This window comes from Aedes aegypti, chromosome 2 (genome assembly GCF_002204515.2).
Source record: "Aedes aegypti strain LVP_AGWG chromosome 2, AaegL5.0 Primary Assembly, whole genome shotgun sequence".
Classification (NCBI taxonomy): domain Eukaryota; kingdom Metazoa; phylum Arthropoda; class Insecta; order Diptera; family Culicidae; genus Aedes; species Aedes aegypti.
The window spans coordinates 406,117,930-406,138,626 of record NC_035108.1 but is presented as its reverse complement, the minus strand read 5'-3'; the positions used below and the strand labels follow the sequence as shown (position 1 = coordinate 406,138,626).

The 20,697-nt window shown below is 37.7% G+C and overlaps 1 protein-coding gene across 1 annotated transcript in view; it reads right to left on the bottom strand.

The window, feature by feature from the left end:
- The window catches only part of LOC5579237 (serotriflin), a 28,277-nt gene extending 9,607 nt beyond the window's left edge, over positions 1-18,670 (bottom strand). Inside the window, exons 1-3 of the mRNA XM_021847271.1 lie at positions 18,436-18,670; positions 18,023-18,269; positions 2,758-2,884 (exon numbers count right to left, since the gene is read on the bottom strand). Of these exons, the coding sequence (XP_021702963.1) occupies positions 2,758-2,833 (76 nt within the window). The 5' untranslated portion in view covers positions 2,834-2,884; positions 18,023-18,269; positions 18,436-18,670. The remainder of the gene's footprint in view (positions 1-2,757; positions 2,885-18,022; positions 18,270-18,435) is intronic.
- Positions 18,671-20,697: the final 2,027 nt, after the last annotated feature.

The window sequence follows — 20,697 nt, the reverse complement described above, 5'->3', positions numbered from 1 at the left end:
GTCAAATAAAAATGCATATTTATTGAATGTGCATGATAAGCTGCGAGTCAAAATGGTTAAGATCAGGTTAAGATAATCTGGTTCCTGCGGCACGACATTTAATGAAGATGTTCTCAGTTCAGATTGGTCAGATGTCGTCACTCAAATGGAAGTCTCGTAGACTTGTAGAAGTTGTAGAAATGGCAATTTGAAGCGACTTTTGGATGACACACAGTTATTAACTGAAAGCTTTCTTTACCAATTTACCATTTTTTTTATTCATATATCGTGTGGCAGAAATGAAGAAACGAGAAAAATTCCATTAGGGGTCGTCCATAAATGACTTAGTATTTAAGGGGGGAGGGGGACTTCACGAATTTGTGACGATGTGTTACGAGGAGGAGGGAGGGGTATCAACTAGTGGACGTAGCATTTTGAATAATTTCAATAAAAAGAGTAGCACTGAAAAAAAAGAAACAGTTCTTTATCACACTTCTTTGTCTGACTTATTGAACTTGGGTAATAAAATGATGATTCAGCTTCAAAACAATATTATTTTCTAAGAAATTTTCAATTGTCCTGATAAATACAATCAGGATTTTATGGAGCTTCAAACAATATGTTTATTCAGTGTGTTCAATGTTGCAGGAGATCTCCACTCAGTCAACTCATCGATTTGTTTTGATATATCAATGCTCTTGATGGAACTGCCTGGATAATAATAAGGACATCAAATTCGAGTGTTACCGAAATTGTCCTATCATTCAGTTTTATATATCACTCGGTAATTCAGCGAAAAAACATTTTTATTATATTAACTAGTGGTCCCGCAAACTGTTCTATTCACTCCTGTTTTTTTTTATTTTCGCATTGAACATCCTATGCTTTTTTATATACACAAACACGTCGAAACACTTTAGGGACATACCTATGGAAGAATTTTCAAATTCTGGTAGCCCGTTCTCAAGCCATTTCGTGACATTAAAACCCCATACAATTTTTATTTATATAGATAGATGTTTCATTATGAGTTGAGTAAGAATATTTCAGTATGGAGAAGGATGATGAAATATAGTTAAAATATTAATAAAGATGATTGTATAAAAATCGCGATATTTGGAAACATTTCAAATCTTTCAATTGTTATTTTATCTCTATCTGGTCACTGTTTGATTAATGGATTTGAATTTAGAGTAGAATTACGGAGGTCCATTTCAAATTAAGGTATTATTTTGATCATATTCACTGTTTCTTAACCACAAATAATAAAAAAAATCCTGTAATACAACAAAATTTCTGTTTAATATAGTTCAAAATATATTGAATCCTTACTCATTGTTGTTAGTTTTATCAATCTGAACAAATTGCTTCCCCTCCTACTACATTTACATGAAACTTGTTTTAGGATATAACAACAGCAAAACTACTACAAATTGAATTTAACCTTTAAACTGGGAACCAAAATTATGTAACTTAAACAGGAAATAAGTTTGTTTATACTGTTTTCCAAATTGTTTTTGAGCGCTACGGTTTTGTTTGTTTCAGTCAGTAATTAATATTAAAATTAGTTTTGAATTTCTAAATTTTAATGTTTTGTTTCAGCCCAATTCCTGAGGAAAACTATAAAAAATAGGGGGCTGAAATGCTACGTATTTTCCAAGGAGGAGTAGAAGCATTTATGACGAAATGCTACGAGAGGGGAAAGGGGGGTGTAAAAAATCATCGAAAAAATGCTACATCATTTATGGACGGCCCCTTACGAAAAGATCCTGGACCGGTGGAATTCGAACCCACGACCCTCAGCTTGGTTTTTCTTAATTGCTGCGCGTTCACCGATATGGCTATCTGTGCCCCTATGAATAAATGTTAGTTATGAAGTTTGAAAAAACATCTTCAAAAAACAAGGAAATCGAAAAACGAGTCTTGTTACAATATAGCTAAATCACAGAGCCAAGAAAGACCCCAATCTGTTCCTATGAACTGCCATATTCGTCATCATCATATGTGCCACATTATAAAATAGTGCTGTCATCAAGCGTCAACGACGACAAGCGATCATTAGTTCACAGCAAATCACAAAATTTTATGTTTGCCGTCTACTCAGAAAATTAATTGCCGCACGCTCTAAAGTGTCATGTTCCTACAGAAGCTGACAGATTTCCCACGCAATCATGACTCGATGATAGAAACCAGCCGGTTTTCGGGGATATGTTGCTTTCGTATTACGTGAGTTACGCTAGGGTCCATGTACAGAGTATGTTATGCGCGTAGAAATGGGTCGTCGAAAGTGTGAAAGATCTCATCAATTTCTCGAAAGACGTAATGCAAACAGCGTCGGGATTTAAGGTTTGAAAATAGTCATATTTAGCGTGACATAATTTTTGTATCACCCCTTAACGAAAATATGGTGAAACAGGCTGCAGTAGGTGTACATATTACACGTCCTTACTAGAATGGAACTATTTGGGACTGTTTGATCAATTACTATGATCATAAAACAAATAAATCATTTTTCGCTATTTTGTAAAGGACTAATGCTGTTAGCTTTTCTTTCTTTATTAGTTTAGGTTACACAACTTAGAAGACACAGACTTGTGTTCTATGACTACTTCCAAAATTATTCTTTTGATTTTTAACCTGACCAGGACACTTTTTGATTTGTATATCGTGATGTTGTTATGACGATATTGATGACCCAAATAAGTCACACACAAGTGAAACATGAAACGATGCTTCGGTAAGCTAAAGAAGTTCCATATAATTATATTGTATACTTACGCCTGTCAAATTTCCAACATTGTGTGACATCGAAACTAAGCGCCAAAAGCATGATCAGACAGCTGAGTTTGACCATTTCGGATTTTGTTAAACACCGCTTGAACGGATCGACACCGTTAGGAATGATCTGTAATAAAAACGTATTGAATTAATTAGTGAACAATGTCTGAAAAATAAATCGTAAAGGTTATTGTAAGCAGTAATAAAGATCTATTATTCATATTCAATTCGTTGTGTAGTTGAACCCTAAACCAGCTGCATCAATTTTAAATATTCGAATAACGTAACATTGTTGTTCTTCGATATTTTTACACCTTTTTCACAAGTTTTCAAAACACAACTCTTTTATCTTTAGTTCCTGTGTCAATTTAAACCCCTCTACTAGCAGCATCATTTTTTACAACAAAAACATATTAAAATCTCGATAACTTTTCTGTTTTTCACATTATTTTTCACAAGTTTAATAAAAACTCTTTTACTTTTAGAACTGTGTCGATTTTGGTCAACTGAATCCGAAGTCATTTATTCCGAAATCCTTTGGGGAACAAACGCGTAGCTGTAATCCACGTAAAAATCTGAGCTTGGAATCAAAATTCAATAATGTACCAAAACATTGAAGGTACAAATCTCGCTAAAGAAGGATCATACTACCCGGGCAGACTTGAACCCGGCCTATTTTCTCGAAATCTAAAACAGTTTTATTGTTTCATAGTAATGTTGTGCAATATACAAAAGACAATGTCAGTATTTTGTATCTGGAGTAGTTTGTAGTAACTCTAAAAAAATCAAAAGAGATCTACTGAGCAACTTTGAAAAGTCCTAATAAATAAGCAATTTCATTGAATCGTTTCGAATTTGCGGAACTTTTAGATTTAAATAAGTAAAATCAAACTACGTTATATTTGTAGTGCAATTAAATGCTGTTTGGAAACTTTCAAATTCTCAAAGTTGTCTTTGGCGATAAAACATGATATATAATCATTACTTTTCTTGAATTCAGAACATATAGTAAAAAAGAGGAATCAAGTCTCTCCGAAAACTAAAAATAATATTTACTAAGAATTTTAGCCAATCTCAAGATTTTTTATTAGGCACATTTCATTTCTGGCTTTAATGATATCAAAACAAAAGTGTAAAGTAATTCGGGGCAAAAGTTCGCAGTTCAGCACACCAGACAAAAACACTTGCAACATTGGTGTAAATACTGGGGGGCAAGGAGGGTCTACTGCCGTTATACGCATAATTGTCCCATGTTACTTTTTGTGCATTTTGACTTTTTGTCATCAAACAGTTTATTTTTACGTATAGTTTTAGAAAACACTTACCAAAAATTAACTTTTTCGGAAACTCAATGAAAAAACAAGCCAAGTCATAAATGTCCCACTACTGTATTTTTACGCATAACTGTCACACTATACAATTCGCTGCGCTGATCTCGAACAAAATATTTAGTTGTCAGTTTTTGAATTAGCTGGTGTTTGGGAAAATCGTTTTGAACATCTTCTTACGTTGGCTTTACATCCATGTGAAACGCAATCCGTTTTTATGTGTTTGTTTTATCGGGACGCATTCATCATTCATGCGAGCCGACGTCAAATTCTTCTAGTATTTGGAACTGCGGTCATCGATTAGAAATTCGCCGTAATTTTGGAATCATCACGAGGAGTACAGAAATAATCCCACTTGAAGAATCAGTAACATCTTTAATTTTGAGTCTAAGGCTTGCGACAAATCAACTTCATGATTTAGCAAACCAAGTCTAAAAAAGAAAAGTTCGACCGTTTTTGGATGGCTTGTCCACATTCCGTTCCGAATACCGGTTCGCTGGTGGAAGGGGCCATTATATTGGCGAATCTGAAACCTGGCTTGCGACATATCAATTTTCATGAATTTGCAAATCAAGTCTGAAGGTGGTTCAAATGTATTTGAATGACTTGACCACATGTCGGATTGTTCCAAATTCCCGGTTCCCTGGGGAAAATGGCCTCTAAACAGTCGGTTCTGAAAGCTAGCTAGCAACATCAAACTTCATAAATTCCCAAATCAAGGTTAAAGAAGGGTAATTCAATGGTTATTGGATGACTTGATAACATGCCAGGTTGTTTTAGATATTCTGTTCCCCAGAGGAAGTGGCCATTATATTGGCGGTCCTGAGACCTATCTTGCGACATATCAAACTTGATGAAGTCAAGAAGAAGTCAAAGTCAAGTCAAAAGAAGAATAGTTCAAAAGGATTTGGATGACCTGGCCTCATACTGGATTATTGCGGATAATTGGCTCTTCGGTGCAAGTAGCATACATGTTGGTGGTTTCTAAAACTTAATTTGCGATGTATCAAATATCATGATTTTGCAAACAAGGTCCAAAAATATGTCAAATCGTGTGAAGATTTGTGTCGTGAATTTTGAGTTAAATATTTACTCCGCAGAATAACCTTGAATTCACAGATGAATTTCTGTCAAGCCTGCAGTTGGAAGCGTCGATATAGGAATTTATTACATCTTATAAACTCTCTAACTTACTCATCCCCTCTTTCTTTCACTAACTAATATAGTTTTTTCATTATCACTCATACAGAAAACTTTGCTTTCCATCCCAAACTATAAAATCGTATTTCTTCACTTACCCACATGTGGCTCCGTTTGGCACATGTCACTTGAGCCTGCATAAGGTGCCTTAACATAGTCTTGAAGATATACGTCCTCTACATTCGGTACCATCTATACGTAAGAACGGTCATCTACAGCAGTATGCTTAGCACATAAATGGTCACTACTATCAGTGGGACTGTTATGCGTAGAAATTCATCAAAAACCCCGTATTTCTAGTAGAGGGTCTTGTTTCCCGGACTCAAAAAAATCCCGGGATTCGGGATTTTTATTTTTCAAAATCCCGGGAAATCCCGGGATCCCGGGATAAAATCAAATTCTTCTAAAATGACTATATAATGACTTCGCAGCCATCAGTTGTTTAGGCATATTGTGTTATGGAGTGCGGGTTCGATTCCCGGCCCAGTCGGAAGAAACTTTTCGTCAAACAAAAAAATCTTCACTGGTCCACTTCCGTGTGTCCATTCTCTAATGTTAATTATATTCAATATGTGCAGCCTTTGGCTGAAGACGTTGTTAATTATTTTTTATAATGGTCGGAGCAGATTGTGAAAGCAAAGTTGGTTATTGGGGGATTCCCGGGACAAGACCCTCTAATTTCTAGGCATAACAGCCCCACTTTGATTTTTGTAGCTTAATTAACTTTATACCCATAATACAAACTCTTGACTTTAATAAACACGCTATTCTTTATACTATTGTAAAGATTTTAATTCAATTTACCGCACACCTGGTCAATACGAGGCCTAAATGTGTTAAAATCTTTAAACGCGTTTTTCTCGATTGCATATTTTGGAACATGGGACAATTATGCGTATAACGGCAGTCTAAGCCCTCTCTAGAAAGGTTCAAGCCCCCCCTAGAAAATTTAAACTCGCATGCTAAGTATGCACCTTGCTCAAGGATCTTTTTTTATCAAATAGGTCAAGCCCCCTCTAGATTTGAGTTCAAGTTACGCTAATGACTAGCAACAATGTGTATGTTTGCCAATTTATTAGGTCATCTTTTAACAGTTACAAACACAAACAATTTTATCGAAGTTCTAAAAATATAATAAATAAAGTTGTGTTTTGAGCCATTTTGGTCTATATTAAAAACGTATACAATAAGATTTGTTGATGATAAATGTTTCAACAAAACTCTAGTAATTTTATGAGTGTTATATTATAATATATTTATAAATATGTTCTTTCAGTAGGAGACGTTTAAATTGTTACCTTGGCTTTGGGACAAACGTTCACAGACGCCGTGGGGCAAATGTTCGTACTAGATTTTCGAAGCATACGAACAAAATACCTTCAACTTCTTTAATTTGACATATCAATGTGAAAGTCTACTGTAAACGGATTAAATCTATAAAACAATTATATAGAACATTATGATATATGAAATTTCAACTATATTTAGGATGAGAGCGAAAAAAAAAACAGCCTGTGTACGTAAAGGGGGACGTAAAGCCTAGAATTTCTTCTTGATGTTCTGTGATCAGGAAAATCAAATAAGTGTAAATAGACTCCAAACAATTTGCACGCCATAACCTTGTCGCTCACTCAATGCGTACTTTTTGCCCTGCACAATGTGAACTTTTGCCAAAAGTTATCATTTGATTTGTAATAATAGTTGTTATATTTCTTGAAATAGAAATGAAATTTTAGAAAATCTATTACTACGCCATGAAGATAATATGTTGAGTTTTAATTTACTTTACAAACTAGATCTTAAATGCTTTTAGTTCAATACACATTTTCTGAAATTAAGTGCGAACCCTTGCCCTGTATTAATCTACCATATTTTTTGTATTTCAATAACCCTAACATATGTTCAAAATTTAAAAAAAAGGTTTACGATAGAAATTTTTTGCTATGTTTTTGATTGTTTTTTTATTAACTTCACACTTTTTAATTATGATTTATTGTTTATGGCTAACCAGCCAAATCTTAAACTTGTCCATTGCAAAGTATATATAATATTTAGTTGTACGGTTTAGTTTAATTGTAAAGCTCGGTGAACCTTTGGAGAGGACATTTGACCCGTTCATTCGGGTATATACACAAGCTCATTATTTAGAACATGTTAAAGCTGTGATAATTATTGGATTTTACTGATGTATTTACGAAAAGTACCGACGACAAACTCATTTGAACCTGGGTGGCAGTATGACGTACGTGAGTTATATTGTTGGATTTCTATTTGCCGGATTTCCGTGTCATTCCATACCCAGACAACCAAAATGTACGCATAACGAAATCACCTGGAGGCGTTGTGCGTGCAACATTTCACTTATAAGATGTCACGAAAAGGCCTTCTACGTCCAAAAGTGGAGGCGATATACGTACATATATTATGTGATGGATAATAGCATACAATGCGAGTGTATACATTTTCTACCGAACTAACCTGTCATCTTATGCGACTTAACTTATGATAACCAATGTTGATTTGACAGCTGCTACGAATTGATTCGACTTACTTTGTACGAGTGTACATATGATCTCAGAAAAAAGCGTTTTATGCGAGGAAACTCATCAATCTGACGATTTTATCCACCGTTTTTTGCGGGATTGATGTAATGTGTATGAACAAACGAGTTATTACGTGAACTTTGATGCGACTTCTGGTTGTCTGGGTAGTGACTGAACGGAGCAGTAGTAGCCAATTTGATTAAGCGATCTGAAGATCATTGCGTGGAGGCTTGCAGCTAACTTGTTTTATCTTTTTTTATTTCTGTTTGTTTGTTAAAACAAAGTCGTATAAAGTGCAAAATAGTATTATATTTTAAACTGTAGAGAGCTTCAAATGAACTCGTCTGAAGTTGTATTCACCACCCCGGTCAACCAGTCAGTGATTTTCGATGGCAATCGATATAGATTCGTTTTGAACCGTTAGCGATCGCCATCGTTGGTCAAAGATCTATAAAGAATTATGAAGACTGGTTGGCCGGGACACTGCATTTTCTGGAATGTACGTATATGGCCTCCACATTTGTTCACATAGAGGAAATCTGTGCATTTTATACAATCTTTTATTTCCGAATAAGCGTTCGCTTTACTGAGTTGAATTTCAATTATGTGAACAAATATGTTTGCTGGGATGCCCCATTATCTGGCCTCTATAATATCAGTACCATAATTCCTGAACCACTCTCTCTTTAACGGGACCTTTTGTTAGTACCATCGTCACTATCCACAAGTTTCGGTTTAGATCGGGTATCCGGTCTATTCCTAACCGTTAAAGACCTAACTCTCAGAACCGTTTAAGAGATCGTCTGACTGTTGAGCCCTAAAAGTAAAGGGCCCCTCTCGGCGTGACCAATATGGTCTCGTCCGTGGTCCGTCGATCTCGACAAAGAAGGTACAGAGAAGGATACCTTGCTCACGAAATTGGCCGATTTTCAATGCCATTCCACTTGTCCAACATTACCAGACCCGATCCTCAGCAACCACCGCCATTAAACGCCATTGCTATCAGCAGTCATCAACGAGGGCCCGCTATCGCATCGGAACGTAGGTATCCATCAATCTTAAACCGCCATAAAAACACTTTAGCCAAATAAACACACGATAGACAGTCCACAGTAGTTTTTGAATAATGATAACAACCCCACACTTCTCAATAGCCAAAGAAAGACCGTACTTTCTGCACACTTAGATCCACATAGCCCCTCCGAATTACCCAGTAGCGCCGGACCTGCAACACAGTTCAGAAGGGAGGAAAAAGATCTTGAAAACTTAAAAAACATCATTTTGTTATTTTATATACGTGTATTGGAGACACCTTATAGATTTCATAGTTTTTAATTAGAGAAGCTCTTCAATACCCGACATTGTACAGCATGGTCGTCGAAGAAGCATCTGAATATCTCCAAAATCAGGTGATCAATAGCCGAAACAGATTTTTAATCTAGAAGAGTTTTACGAAAACATGTATGAAAATGGTACAAAATATCGGAACACACAACCTTACAGCGATTCAATGCTTTTTTTTGTGGTAGACAAATAAGGTTGCCAGTAGAGGGGTTAATCGGGCAACATGCAACTTCATTCGTTATTGACCATATTGCTTGTGTTTCCCCAGCTCAACACCTCATTCTTAAATCCTATTTACTGCTGACTGGCACGAGTGAAAGAAGAAAGACCATTCAAGTGTCTCGATAAATTATTTTTAATGGGTAATTATAAATATCCGCAATCTTTTCGAGAGAAGAGAGCACACACTGGCGGTTTTAGAAGCAGTTTGTGCCACGATTCGGATAGACAAAATAATCGTATATTCATCAGAACAAGTTCTAGCTTGCCGGATCACGCGGAAGCAAGAAATCAATTGAGCTGTAAGATTAGCCCCTGTTTCAACGACTTTATCGAGCAAACTGACCGCTTAATGGGTCGAAGAAGATGATGATCATCGGCATCATCTGCGCGTATGGTTCCAATCGATGCACATACCACTTCAATGAGTAAGACCATCTGTTCTACTGAAGATGTTTATAACACGCTTACGGTGGATCGTTACGACGAACAGTTAACGTGCAGAGTAAAGTTACGACCGCTTGGTGCTAAAGATCTCAAGCTACTAATTGAATCATTAACCTCTCCCCAGCATCACCAGAGATGATCGCCGATTATTTTACACATGCAATCTGTCGCTTGTAAATGAAACGAGTGAAATGTCGGTGGTACAAACTACTACAGTGAACATCTGATTATTTGGACAATGACTCCTCGTTCCGTTTTAAAATAAACTAAACTCTTTGCTTTGTTAAGGTGAATATCAAAACTTTTCCTCGAATTTGTAACATCATAAATGTAGAGAATCCTCAAAATTACAAATTCCGATGATAATTTTCACATTTGATCTACATATCTCACCATAAATTACAATAAATAATTTTGAATAAGATTGACATTTACACAAGTAAAAGTGTTCGTAAAATCGTCGCATGATTGTACGATTATTAGATAAATAAGACTCTTTCCTTCGTTAAGGTAAATATATCAAATATTTTCCTCAAATTTGTGACATAAAAAATGTAGAAAATCCCCTACAAATTACAAATCCTGATGATTTTTTTTACATTAGATCTACATATCTTACTATGAACCACAATAACTGATTTTGAATAAGATCGATATTTGCATGAGTAATAGTTTTTCACTCAGAATCCTGGCAATGATAGATAATGTAAAAAGTAAATTTATAATGTGTTAGTAAAGTCGTCGCATGACTGTACTGAATGTGATGTATGCCGCCTACGCATTGCATCGGTTGCTAATAATTTAAATATTTGTTGTCGTGCCTCGTGAGTACGCGGTGCGGTGTTAATCAAGAATTGCGTGATCCGAATGAGTGAAGATAAGATAAGAACAGTAGTACATGCAATCAGAAAACAGCGATGCTTTGCTAAATATGTGCTGTCTTATTTTACCACAGAGAAGCTTTTTTGAAAAAAGTAGAAGAATGAAGTATCATGGTTCTTTTTATAATTCAAAAATCAAAGTGTAACATCATTCGGTAGCAGTGTCGTCCTAGTTGTCCCTTTATTTCAAGTTTTATAATTTATTATTGATTGAAAACTTTAGGTATTGCTTACCTTTCGAATGGTATGTGAATATTTTGATTTAGCAACATGAGTAATTTGAATTTAATAGAAATACTGTCGAAGCTTGTTATAACGACATCGCAAGGGACCGTCGCAACAGAGAAAAGTCGTTATAGAGAATACACCCGATTCTATTTTTGCACGGGAGATACGTACCGTACAAAAAAAGTTTTCAGTTCAAATTCCAAAAACCGTGCAAAAAAGTAACACCATTTCTCGACGTTTCATGCAAACAGGATTCGGTGTAGTTATTGCACTAACATATTTTTCAAGGAACAGAAAATGTCGCCTTTAGAGAGCTTTTGTCGTTATAACGAGCTTCTAATGTATGTGGACATTCCTTACGCACATCCCGGACGCTTCCTTACTTTTGCCTCATATTCCGGACACTTTGATTAGAATTCCGGACAGCTTGTGAAAATCATAAATAGAAACGTCATATAATCACCAGAAATCGTCAAACCATTAAAGAGACATCTCAGGCAGTTGCATTGTAAATGTGCATAGATATCTATGGGAAATGCTTATCAATACAAGCCTAGAAAGTGAAAACTTTCAAACGGCAAAAATTGAAATTGAAATGTTTCCCATACAAAGTAGAGTGTCCGGAATTTGAAGCTGTCCGTAATATGAATCAAAACGGTACACCCGAAATACTTATTTTTAATTTTAAAACTTAAAATGTAGTTTTTTTTTTTCGAATGGATATGTTTAATCTCTAAAATTACAATTCAATGGTATTTTTTATATTTTATCCAGTAAAAACCATTTAATTAATATTGAATATACAAATTATTTATTTTGACATATACAATATTTTTATACTAACCTACTTTAAAATGGAATACGTCCTTGAAAACATGACCTGCGCCACAATGTTACGCCAACTAACTCGGTCTATGGCTGCTAGCCTCCAGTTTCTCGATCGCCCTACACTTCCAAGATCCTGCTCCACTTGGTTAAACCACTTAGATTGTTGCGCTCCTTTTCGTCTTGTACCGGACGGATTCGGGATGAACACCATTTTTGCGGGATTGTTGCCCGCCATTCTCATAACGTGCCCCGCCCATCATACCCTTCCAGCTCTGGCGACTTTCTCGATACTGGGTTCACCGTAGAGTTGCGCAAGCTCGTGGTTCATTCTTCTCCTCCATACGCCGTCCTCACATACTCCACCAAAGATCGTCCTAAGTCCATTCAAAAACTCCTAGTGCTTGCAGGTCCTCTTCCAGCATTGTCCACGTCTCCTGCCCGTAGAGGACTACCGGACTTATCAGCGTCTTGTACATGGTACACTTAGAACGGAGGTAAAGTTTACCAGACCACAAGGTCTTGTGGAGTCCGTAGTAAGCACGACTTCCGGCAAAATGATACGTCTTCGAATTTCTCTGCTGCAGTTGTTATCCGACGTTACAAATGATCCCAGTTAGACAAATTCGTCCACCACCTTGAACTCATCTTTGTCGATCAACACGCGTCTGCCAATGCAAGCTCTATCGCGCTTGGTTCCTCCAGCCATCCAATCCAAATATCTATTTCGTCTTCGACATATTTACCTTCAATCCAACCAGTTCTGCTTCACGTTTCAGCCTGGTATACTGTTCAGCAATCACCTGGAACGTTTTTCCGATAATGTCCACGTCGTCAGCGAAACAAATGAACTGGCTGGATTATTTGAAGATCGTGCCCCGCATGTTGAAGCTCGTTTCATAACGGCAGGAAAGGCTATCGCTTTGTCGAAGTCCTTTGGGTGTTTCAAACGGGTTCGATAACGCACCCGATATCTTCACACAGCACTGTACACTATCCATCGTTGCTTTGATCAGTCTAGTCAGTTTCCCGGGTAAACCATTCTCGTCCATAATTTTTCTAAGCTCTTCGCGGTCGATGGTATCATAGGCCGCTTTGAAATCGATGCGTAGGGTGCGTAGTGATTTAATATTCGCGACACTTTTGGAGGATCTGCTGCAACATAAAGATTTGGTCTCTTGTCGATCACCTGTCCACGAAAACAGCTTGATAACATCCCACAAATCTGCTTGCTAGTGGCGATAGACGGCGGAAGATGATTTGGGAAAGCACTTTATAGGCTGCGTTAAGATGATCGCTCGATTCTTGCTTGTCACCCTTTTTGTATATTGGGTATATTACCCAGACAACCAAAATGTACGTATAACGAAATCGCCTGGAGGCTTTGTGATGAAAAATGGCATACAATGCGAGTGTATAAATTTTCTTCCGAACTAATCTGTGGTCTTATGCGATTTAACTTATGATAACAAATGTTGATTTGACAGCTGCTACGGATTGATTCGACTTACTTTGTACGAGTGTACGGGACGAAACAAAATGTGCAAAAGAACTCAGAATAAAGTGTTTTATGCCAGGAAACTCATCAATCTGACGATTTTATCCACCGTGTTTTGCGGGTTTGATGTAATTTGTATAAATAAATTGAGTTATTACGTGAACTTTGATGCGATTTCTAATTGTCTGGGTACTCCGCCCTTCCACTCCTCCGGTAGCTGTTCTGTATCCCAGATCCTGGCTCTCAATCGGTGCAGACAAGTAACCAAACGATCCGGGCCCATTTTAATAAGTTCCACTCCAATACCATCCTTTCCAGCTGCTTTGTTGTTCTTGAGCTGTTTGATAGCATCCTTAACTTCACCTATTGTGGGAGTTGGCACGTCTCCCTCATCCGCTGTACTGATGAAGCCATTTCTTCCGCTACCTTGGTCTTCCTCGCTATTCAGATGTTCATTATAGTGCTGCTTCCACCTTTCAATCACCTCACGTTCGTCCGTCAATATACCTTCATCTTCATATCGACACATTTCGGCTCGCGGCACAAAGCCTTTGCGGGATGCATTGAGTTTCTTGTAGAGCTTACGCGTTTCTTGAGGACGATACAGTTGCACCATTTCTTCGCGCGTCAGCTCTTCAAGGCGGCGTTTTTTATCCCGGAATAGATGAATTTGCTGTCTTCGCTTCTGTTTATATCGTTCCACGTTTTGACGGGTGCTTTGCTGCAGCATAATCGCCCGAACTGCATTCTTCTCGTCCAAAACCGTCTAACACTCCTCGTCTAACCAACCGTTCCGTTGAATTCCTTCCACAAACCCAATGGCACCTTTTTCTGCGTTGTTAATGGCTGCTTTGACACTACTCCAGCAGTCCCCAAGAGGCTTCGGTGAGCTCTCTCTCATCCGGCAACGCAGATCCAAGGCTTTGCGCGTAATCAGTTGCGACTTCGGGTAGCTTGAGTCGTTCCAGATCGTACCGTGGCGGTCGTCAGTACCGAATGTTGTTCACTACGGAAAGTCTTTGGCGCACTTTATCCATCACAAGGTAGTAGTCCGAATCAATATTTGCGCCGCGATAGGTTCTGACGTCAATACTGTCCGAGAAGTGTCTTCCATCAATCAAAACGTGGTCGATTTGCGATGAAAAAACGCCATGAAACTTCCCGTACAAAATGACACGTTCACTTCTGTGTTCTCTGACATTTTCGTTCAATATCCGGTGATTTTTATAAACAAAAATACGTCGTAACATTTTATGAACATAATTATGGAACAATTTTCACGAAATGACTTGCGAACGGGACGTTGGATTGTGAATATTGTTCCACGATTATGTTCCTTAAATGTTCCGACATATTAATGTATATAAAAAATCACCGGATATTGAACGGGAATGTCGGAGGAAACAGAAGTAAATGGAACTGTCTTTTTGTACGGGACGTTTCATGGCGTTTTTCAAAAATCTACTTAATGGCAGTTTGCCGTGTCTACTAGTTTTAATAGATACGCAACACTACAGGGGCCCAGATAGCCGTAGCGGTAAACGCGCAGCTATTCAGCAAGACCAAGCTGAGGGTCGCGGGTTCGAATCCCACCGGTCGAGGATCTTTTCGGGTTGGAAATTTTCCCGACTTCCCAGGGCATAGAGTATCTTCGTACCTGCCACACGATATACACATGCAAAAATGGTCATTGGCATAGTAAGCTCTCAGTTAATAACTGTGGAAGTGCTCATAAGAACACTAAGCTGAGAAGCAGGCTCTGTCCCAGTGGGGGACGTAACGCCAGAGAGAAGAGAAGAAGCAACACTACAATATCAAGTTTTGTTATCCCGTATCCGACTGGATGACATTTTTTTTAATTGTTATTGTGAACATTCAATTCAACTGATTCAGATGCGGTTTTCACTAAATGAAATCCAAACGTTTCTAGTTTCATATACTGGCACAAGTGGACCAATTTATTTCTTTTGACCGGAGTTATTCCGGTGTCTCCCTGGGTCAGGTCGGGCAAAAAATCGATCAACTTCTTTTTCTGAACAAATTAACCATAGTAAATGACGCTTGAACCCCTCCAATTTAACATAAAACGGAAATCATGTATCCTCGGCTAATATTTTGATATCGTGGGGCAACCGATTGCGGTCAAGATCCGGAACATCCGTAAAAGTGGACATTTATTGAAAATTGAGCTAGAGAGCTAGCAAGGGCTGAAAGTCTCGATAATAAAGACAATTCATTCATTCTAGAGAGCTGAGATTTTTTTAAACGACTTGCAATGAATGACAAGCAAGTCGTTTGAAAAAATCCCAGCTCTCTAGGTCAACTTTCAGGATATGTCCACTTTTACGGATGTTCCGGATCTTCCGGAGGATTAACAAATGGCCATTCGACATAATATGTGAGCTTCAAAATATTATACCATCGTTACCTCTGTATGACCTCGAATGGCCATTTCTTGGACCTCCGGAAGATCCAGAACATCTGTAAAAATGAGCATATGCTGACAATTGATTTAGAGAGCTGCAATTTCTTCCAAACAATTTGCATGCGTGGTCTCAGAATCGTATCAATGTCGTAGCTGCTATCTGAACCTGATTTTCCGGATCTTCCAAAGGAATAAGAATTGGCCATAAGATATTATACCGAGGCAACGACGGTATACTTATTCGAATTTCATCACTGCAAGTTGTTTGCAAAAAATCTGCTTTCTTTGTGCATAATTTTCAGAACATGTCCACTTTTACGGATATTCCGGATCTTCTGGAACCACAACGTAGCAATTCAAGACAGCAGACTTATTCATTTTGGTGATTTTTATCCTTTTGAGGGTTCACCATTGCCACATTTCGATCATTGTTTTATGATGATGAAAATTCCTCATTTTGCGTCTCGAACCTGCGACACCCGTATTGTTGAGTTGTTGAAGTCCTGCTCCTTTGCTCATTCGGCCACATAAGATGAATATTATTGGGAAGAAAAGTGACCAATTTAAACCATCACTTTACCCCGTCATGAAACCTGCGATTGTAGTAGTGAGAAGATTCATTTTTGACTCCCTATATGCAAATACAAAGCACGTGGTATATTTGTCAAAACACTGGAGGACATTTAAACATGACTTATGTGCGAATATAGAGCCAATATAGTGCTTATTTAATACTTGCATACATCAGGCTTAGAAGCATTAATGATGCAGTAATAGGGTTTCTATGCAGTAGAAGTGCTGTTATTAGAGTTCTGTTTGATCTTTCGACCTTGACACTTGCTTTTGCCGGGGCGAGCGACGAGGGCAGGATCAAACATGTCGCGCGTTGGTCTAGTAAGTGAAAAAATGGCGTGATCGGTGAGTTCGGTTGGAGTAACTGAAAAAGTGCCGCGATCGGTTAGTTCTGTTTGATCCTTCGACCTTGACGCTTGCTCCTGGGCAGTGCGTCAAGAAAGCCCGAACAGTTTTTTTTATTCTTTTTGGGTCGCGTGCTTATTTTTTTTCCTGAGTGCTTTTTTATAGCCGAGCAAACGAGTGAAGCCGAAAGTGGATTGTGGCTGCTCAGTAAAGGATAACGGATCAATTGGTGAGCTCGTTTCATGCTACTATTTCTAATCTATAAAATATGTATGACTGCACATTCTATCGTTACAATGGTGGGATGTAAATATGATTTTTCAACAAACTATGGATGGTTCGTCACTGTGAGTGTCGACACAAACTCTGATTCATGATTTATTTATGTTTAACATTTTTTTTTTCAGAACACCTTTTATATACCTTTATTTTTGTAATTAAAAAAACTTTGAATGGTTCGACACTACAAGTGTAGACTTGCGAAAGGTTCACTTTATTCAACAAACTTTGGATGGTTCGCCACTGTAAGTGTCGGCATAAGAATAAGAGTGTTCTATGATGTCCCAACCAATCGAGTTTTTTGTTTCTTTTCAAATGAGTAAAATATAATAACACATGCTTTCGTCCTGACAGCTGTAGGAATGTTACATTTAGGTATTTGTTCAACAAACTTTGAATGGTTCGTCACCTCAAGTGTCGGCATAATTATCCTCTACATAGAAATTGATCATATCAAATGAAAATATTATAATTACGTATAAGCATGTATATATCTCACAAATCATTGTTTATCATGGTCTAATCGCTTATCAAAGTGAATCCTATGACCCAACGATCCTCCCCATTAACAAACATCCCTCCCAGTAACCTTTGTGGAGATGCAGAGGCAAACACGGTCTCCAAAAAGCAAAGGTTACACACTAACATTAATTCCCCCAATCCCACCTGACTGCAAGGACGTGGCCGGCGCCGTTATTGACCCTGTATAAATAGAGGCACTGAATTATGCACACTGAAGAAAATTATGGCCAATCCCAGCCGAACTTCTAGTTGATTCTTTGTGCATTTTCACTGACTTCGGTCAATCACGGAATAGCAACCATTGATATGTGTAGTCAGTCTAAGCTAAGCTAAGCTAGTAGAAGTGCTGTTATTAGGCGTGTAAGCATTTGTAGTGATATTATAGCGCATGTATGCATCTATGATGCTGATTAAGGGCTTATTATTAGTGCTTATGGTTACTTGGGTCATACAGGAAAACGTGAGAGGTAGTTTGAGGAGGTCAAAAAATTGAAATTTAGCGTGACATAGTTTGTGTACCATCCCAGACAGAGGACGAGATAAAATGATAAAATTAAATGAGCTATATTGAACACATATGTTATAAAAAAAATAACGCATTTACTTACCTTAAAACAAATTTTACAACTCCCACCTATCACAGTTCACAGATGCTAACAGCTGTTCCGCAGCCACCCACAATCTTTTGATACGTTTGATATTCTATGCAAGGGACTGTGATAGCTCACATGTTCACTTTATTGAATGAAATTATTCTTCTCACAGATGCACTCTTTCACTTTCATATGGATTTCTAATTAACTACAATGTCAGGACCAGCCACAATTCTCCCAGACAAAGTAGCGGGGTTTTTTCCTTCAAAACATTAACCTAACACATTATTTGTTTGAATCATACAAACGTCGTTATATCTTTTGGATAGCACTTCGCGTTACAATTATCACTGGAAACTATTAACAACACAAAAACGCATATTGCTTCCAATCATTGATATGCAAATCTCTCTTGAAACGATATGTACCAAATGATTCCAACTCATTGATCACCACCGCTGACTGAGCAGTCACTCTGATGAACTGATTGTCGTCTCTGAACTAATCACCTGCCGATATGGCTTGATCGTTCAGACACGCCACCAAATCTCGGAACGCTCCTTGTCGAATAAAAAAAAACGTAGGTATGTGAAGCGCGACGATTCCTTCACGTTACAAAATTGCGTCCGATCTGGGGCGCGCCTCGCTCTGAACTGATTTAAATATACGTCCCACAGCTAGAAAGCCGACGACGGACTCTGGGAGACGCCGGCTTTAAAAGATTCTGTGTGCTTGCAAAGATTTTCTCTTGCTGCTCAGCGAAAAGCGACATCCCGGTCTCAATGAATAAGATTCGAGGATACCAAAACAAAATCTTGTCGTTTCCAAAACCGACACTTCGTTAACCGGTGCTCAACGATAGCAGTTTGTATGTTCTCTTAATAGAACCAGACAGGAGATAATCGCTGGACCCAAAAAAAAAATCGCGGAATGTAAAGGATTAAGGCGATCATGATCATGTGTGACTACCGGTTGTATTGATGCCATCCAGGAAATTGTCAGGTGGATGAGATTGATTGATTGCGTACGGCTCCCGAAATCGGAATGATGATAAAGTTGTTGCTAGAAATTAGGCAAATGTGCCAAGCTGTTGCCGAAAAGGGAAGGAATATCTATAACAAGTTATTGAAGGATTATCGACGTAGATGAATTGATATTCGATTAACGTAACTAATAGGTATTTGAGGGTCTGACGTATGGAGCTAGATTTGTCTACTGTGTGAAGTTCGTGAATCTCTTTTTCATTATGGATTAATATGCATTGCTGTCATATTTTGATGTTTACTGTACGACGATTTTTATCATATCTTTTTTTTTCTATGTTCAATGCAGGATATTTAACAATAAGTCATATAAAAAGCACCTAAGCCGATTCCAATTCAAAATGGTAAATTTCAGATAGACATAGGGTAAATGTTCCAATAGTGGAGGTATTGAGCATGATTGAACTTCATTTAACCGCCTAAATTCAAGAAGCGCAATTAATGTACATGTTAAGGCGAAGTAGGTCGTCATTGAAATTTGTATCAGGCATCGATGATTGTGACTGATTCCTCTAAATATTGCGATTAAGGCTATGTAGCCCGTCATTCGTTTTGGCAACAATGATGACTTTTCAGCTTGCATTTCAGTCTTGGTAGTTTATATTGCCTTGAAAAAGTATCACTGTACGCGCTAACATGCATAAAGTATGCTGATACTTCTTCAGCTGTGTCAGTGCAAAACCAACTGATTTTCTTTGATTCTAAATCGTGAGATGAATTAGCAACAATCATCAACGACGCGTACAAATTTCAATGACGGCCTACTACGCCTTAAATGAAAACCACTTGATTTTGCACTGGCATGGCTGAAAAAGTATCAAAAGTAATGTTGTAACGGAAAGTAACAGCTATTGACTTAATGACAAAAATGATTTTATCACAGTAACCCACGGCATGTCAGCGAAAAATAATAAGTTCACTATTGGTACACTGTTCCTTTAGTTGCGGTATATTTTTAATTTGTGTTCCTATAGTTGCGGTATCCGTGGTTTTCTTATGGAATCCTCCACTGTAGGAACACTTTACCGCAACTATTAGTACAAGTAAGAAAAGTTTTAGCAATTTTAGTGATATTTCATCAGTTTCAAAGCTATTTGAACGCTCTTTTCAACTATTCCGTGTATCAACAAGCCAATACGTTGATTGGCAGTGTCGGTTCTGTGACTAATGTAATAAAATCAGTGAAAATTGCATTACCACAACTATAGGAACACCCACAACTAATGGATCACTTACCCCATCCCCTCCGTTTCTCAATCGATTATTTTAAATTTTTTGTGCGAACTACAAATAAACTTAATGTTTGCGAACTATTGAAATGTTGTATGAAAACTATTGATTCAAAAGTTACTGATAGATTTTGGACCTAAAAATGCACCAAGACAAAAAGATCAGAAATGGCGGTGATATAACCACAGCCAGCGCTCTAGGAGGAATACATTCGATTCTGTAAAATTTACAAATTTCGATCGTTGGATGGGACAATGAATCATTCGCTGACAAAAAAATCCAGAAAACCAGCGCACTGCTCTTTTCACTTCACTGACTGCATATTTTTATTGATCATCCAAAGGAAGTTTGTTACATATATCTCATGCAGTTCTCTGATCAAAGTGAAATGGAGCTAAGGTAGTTTTGAATCTAATA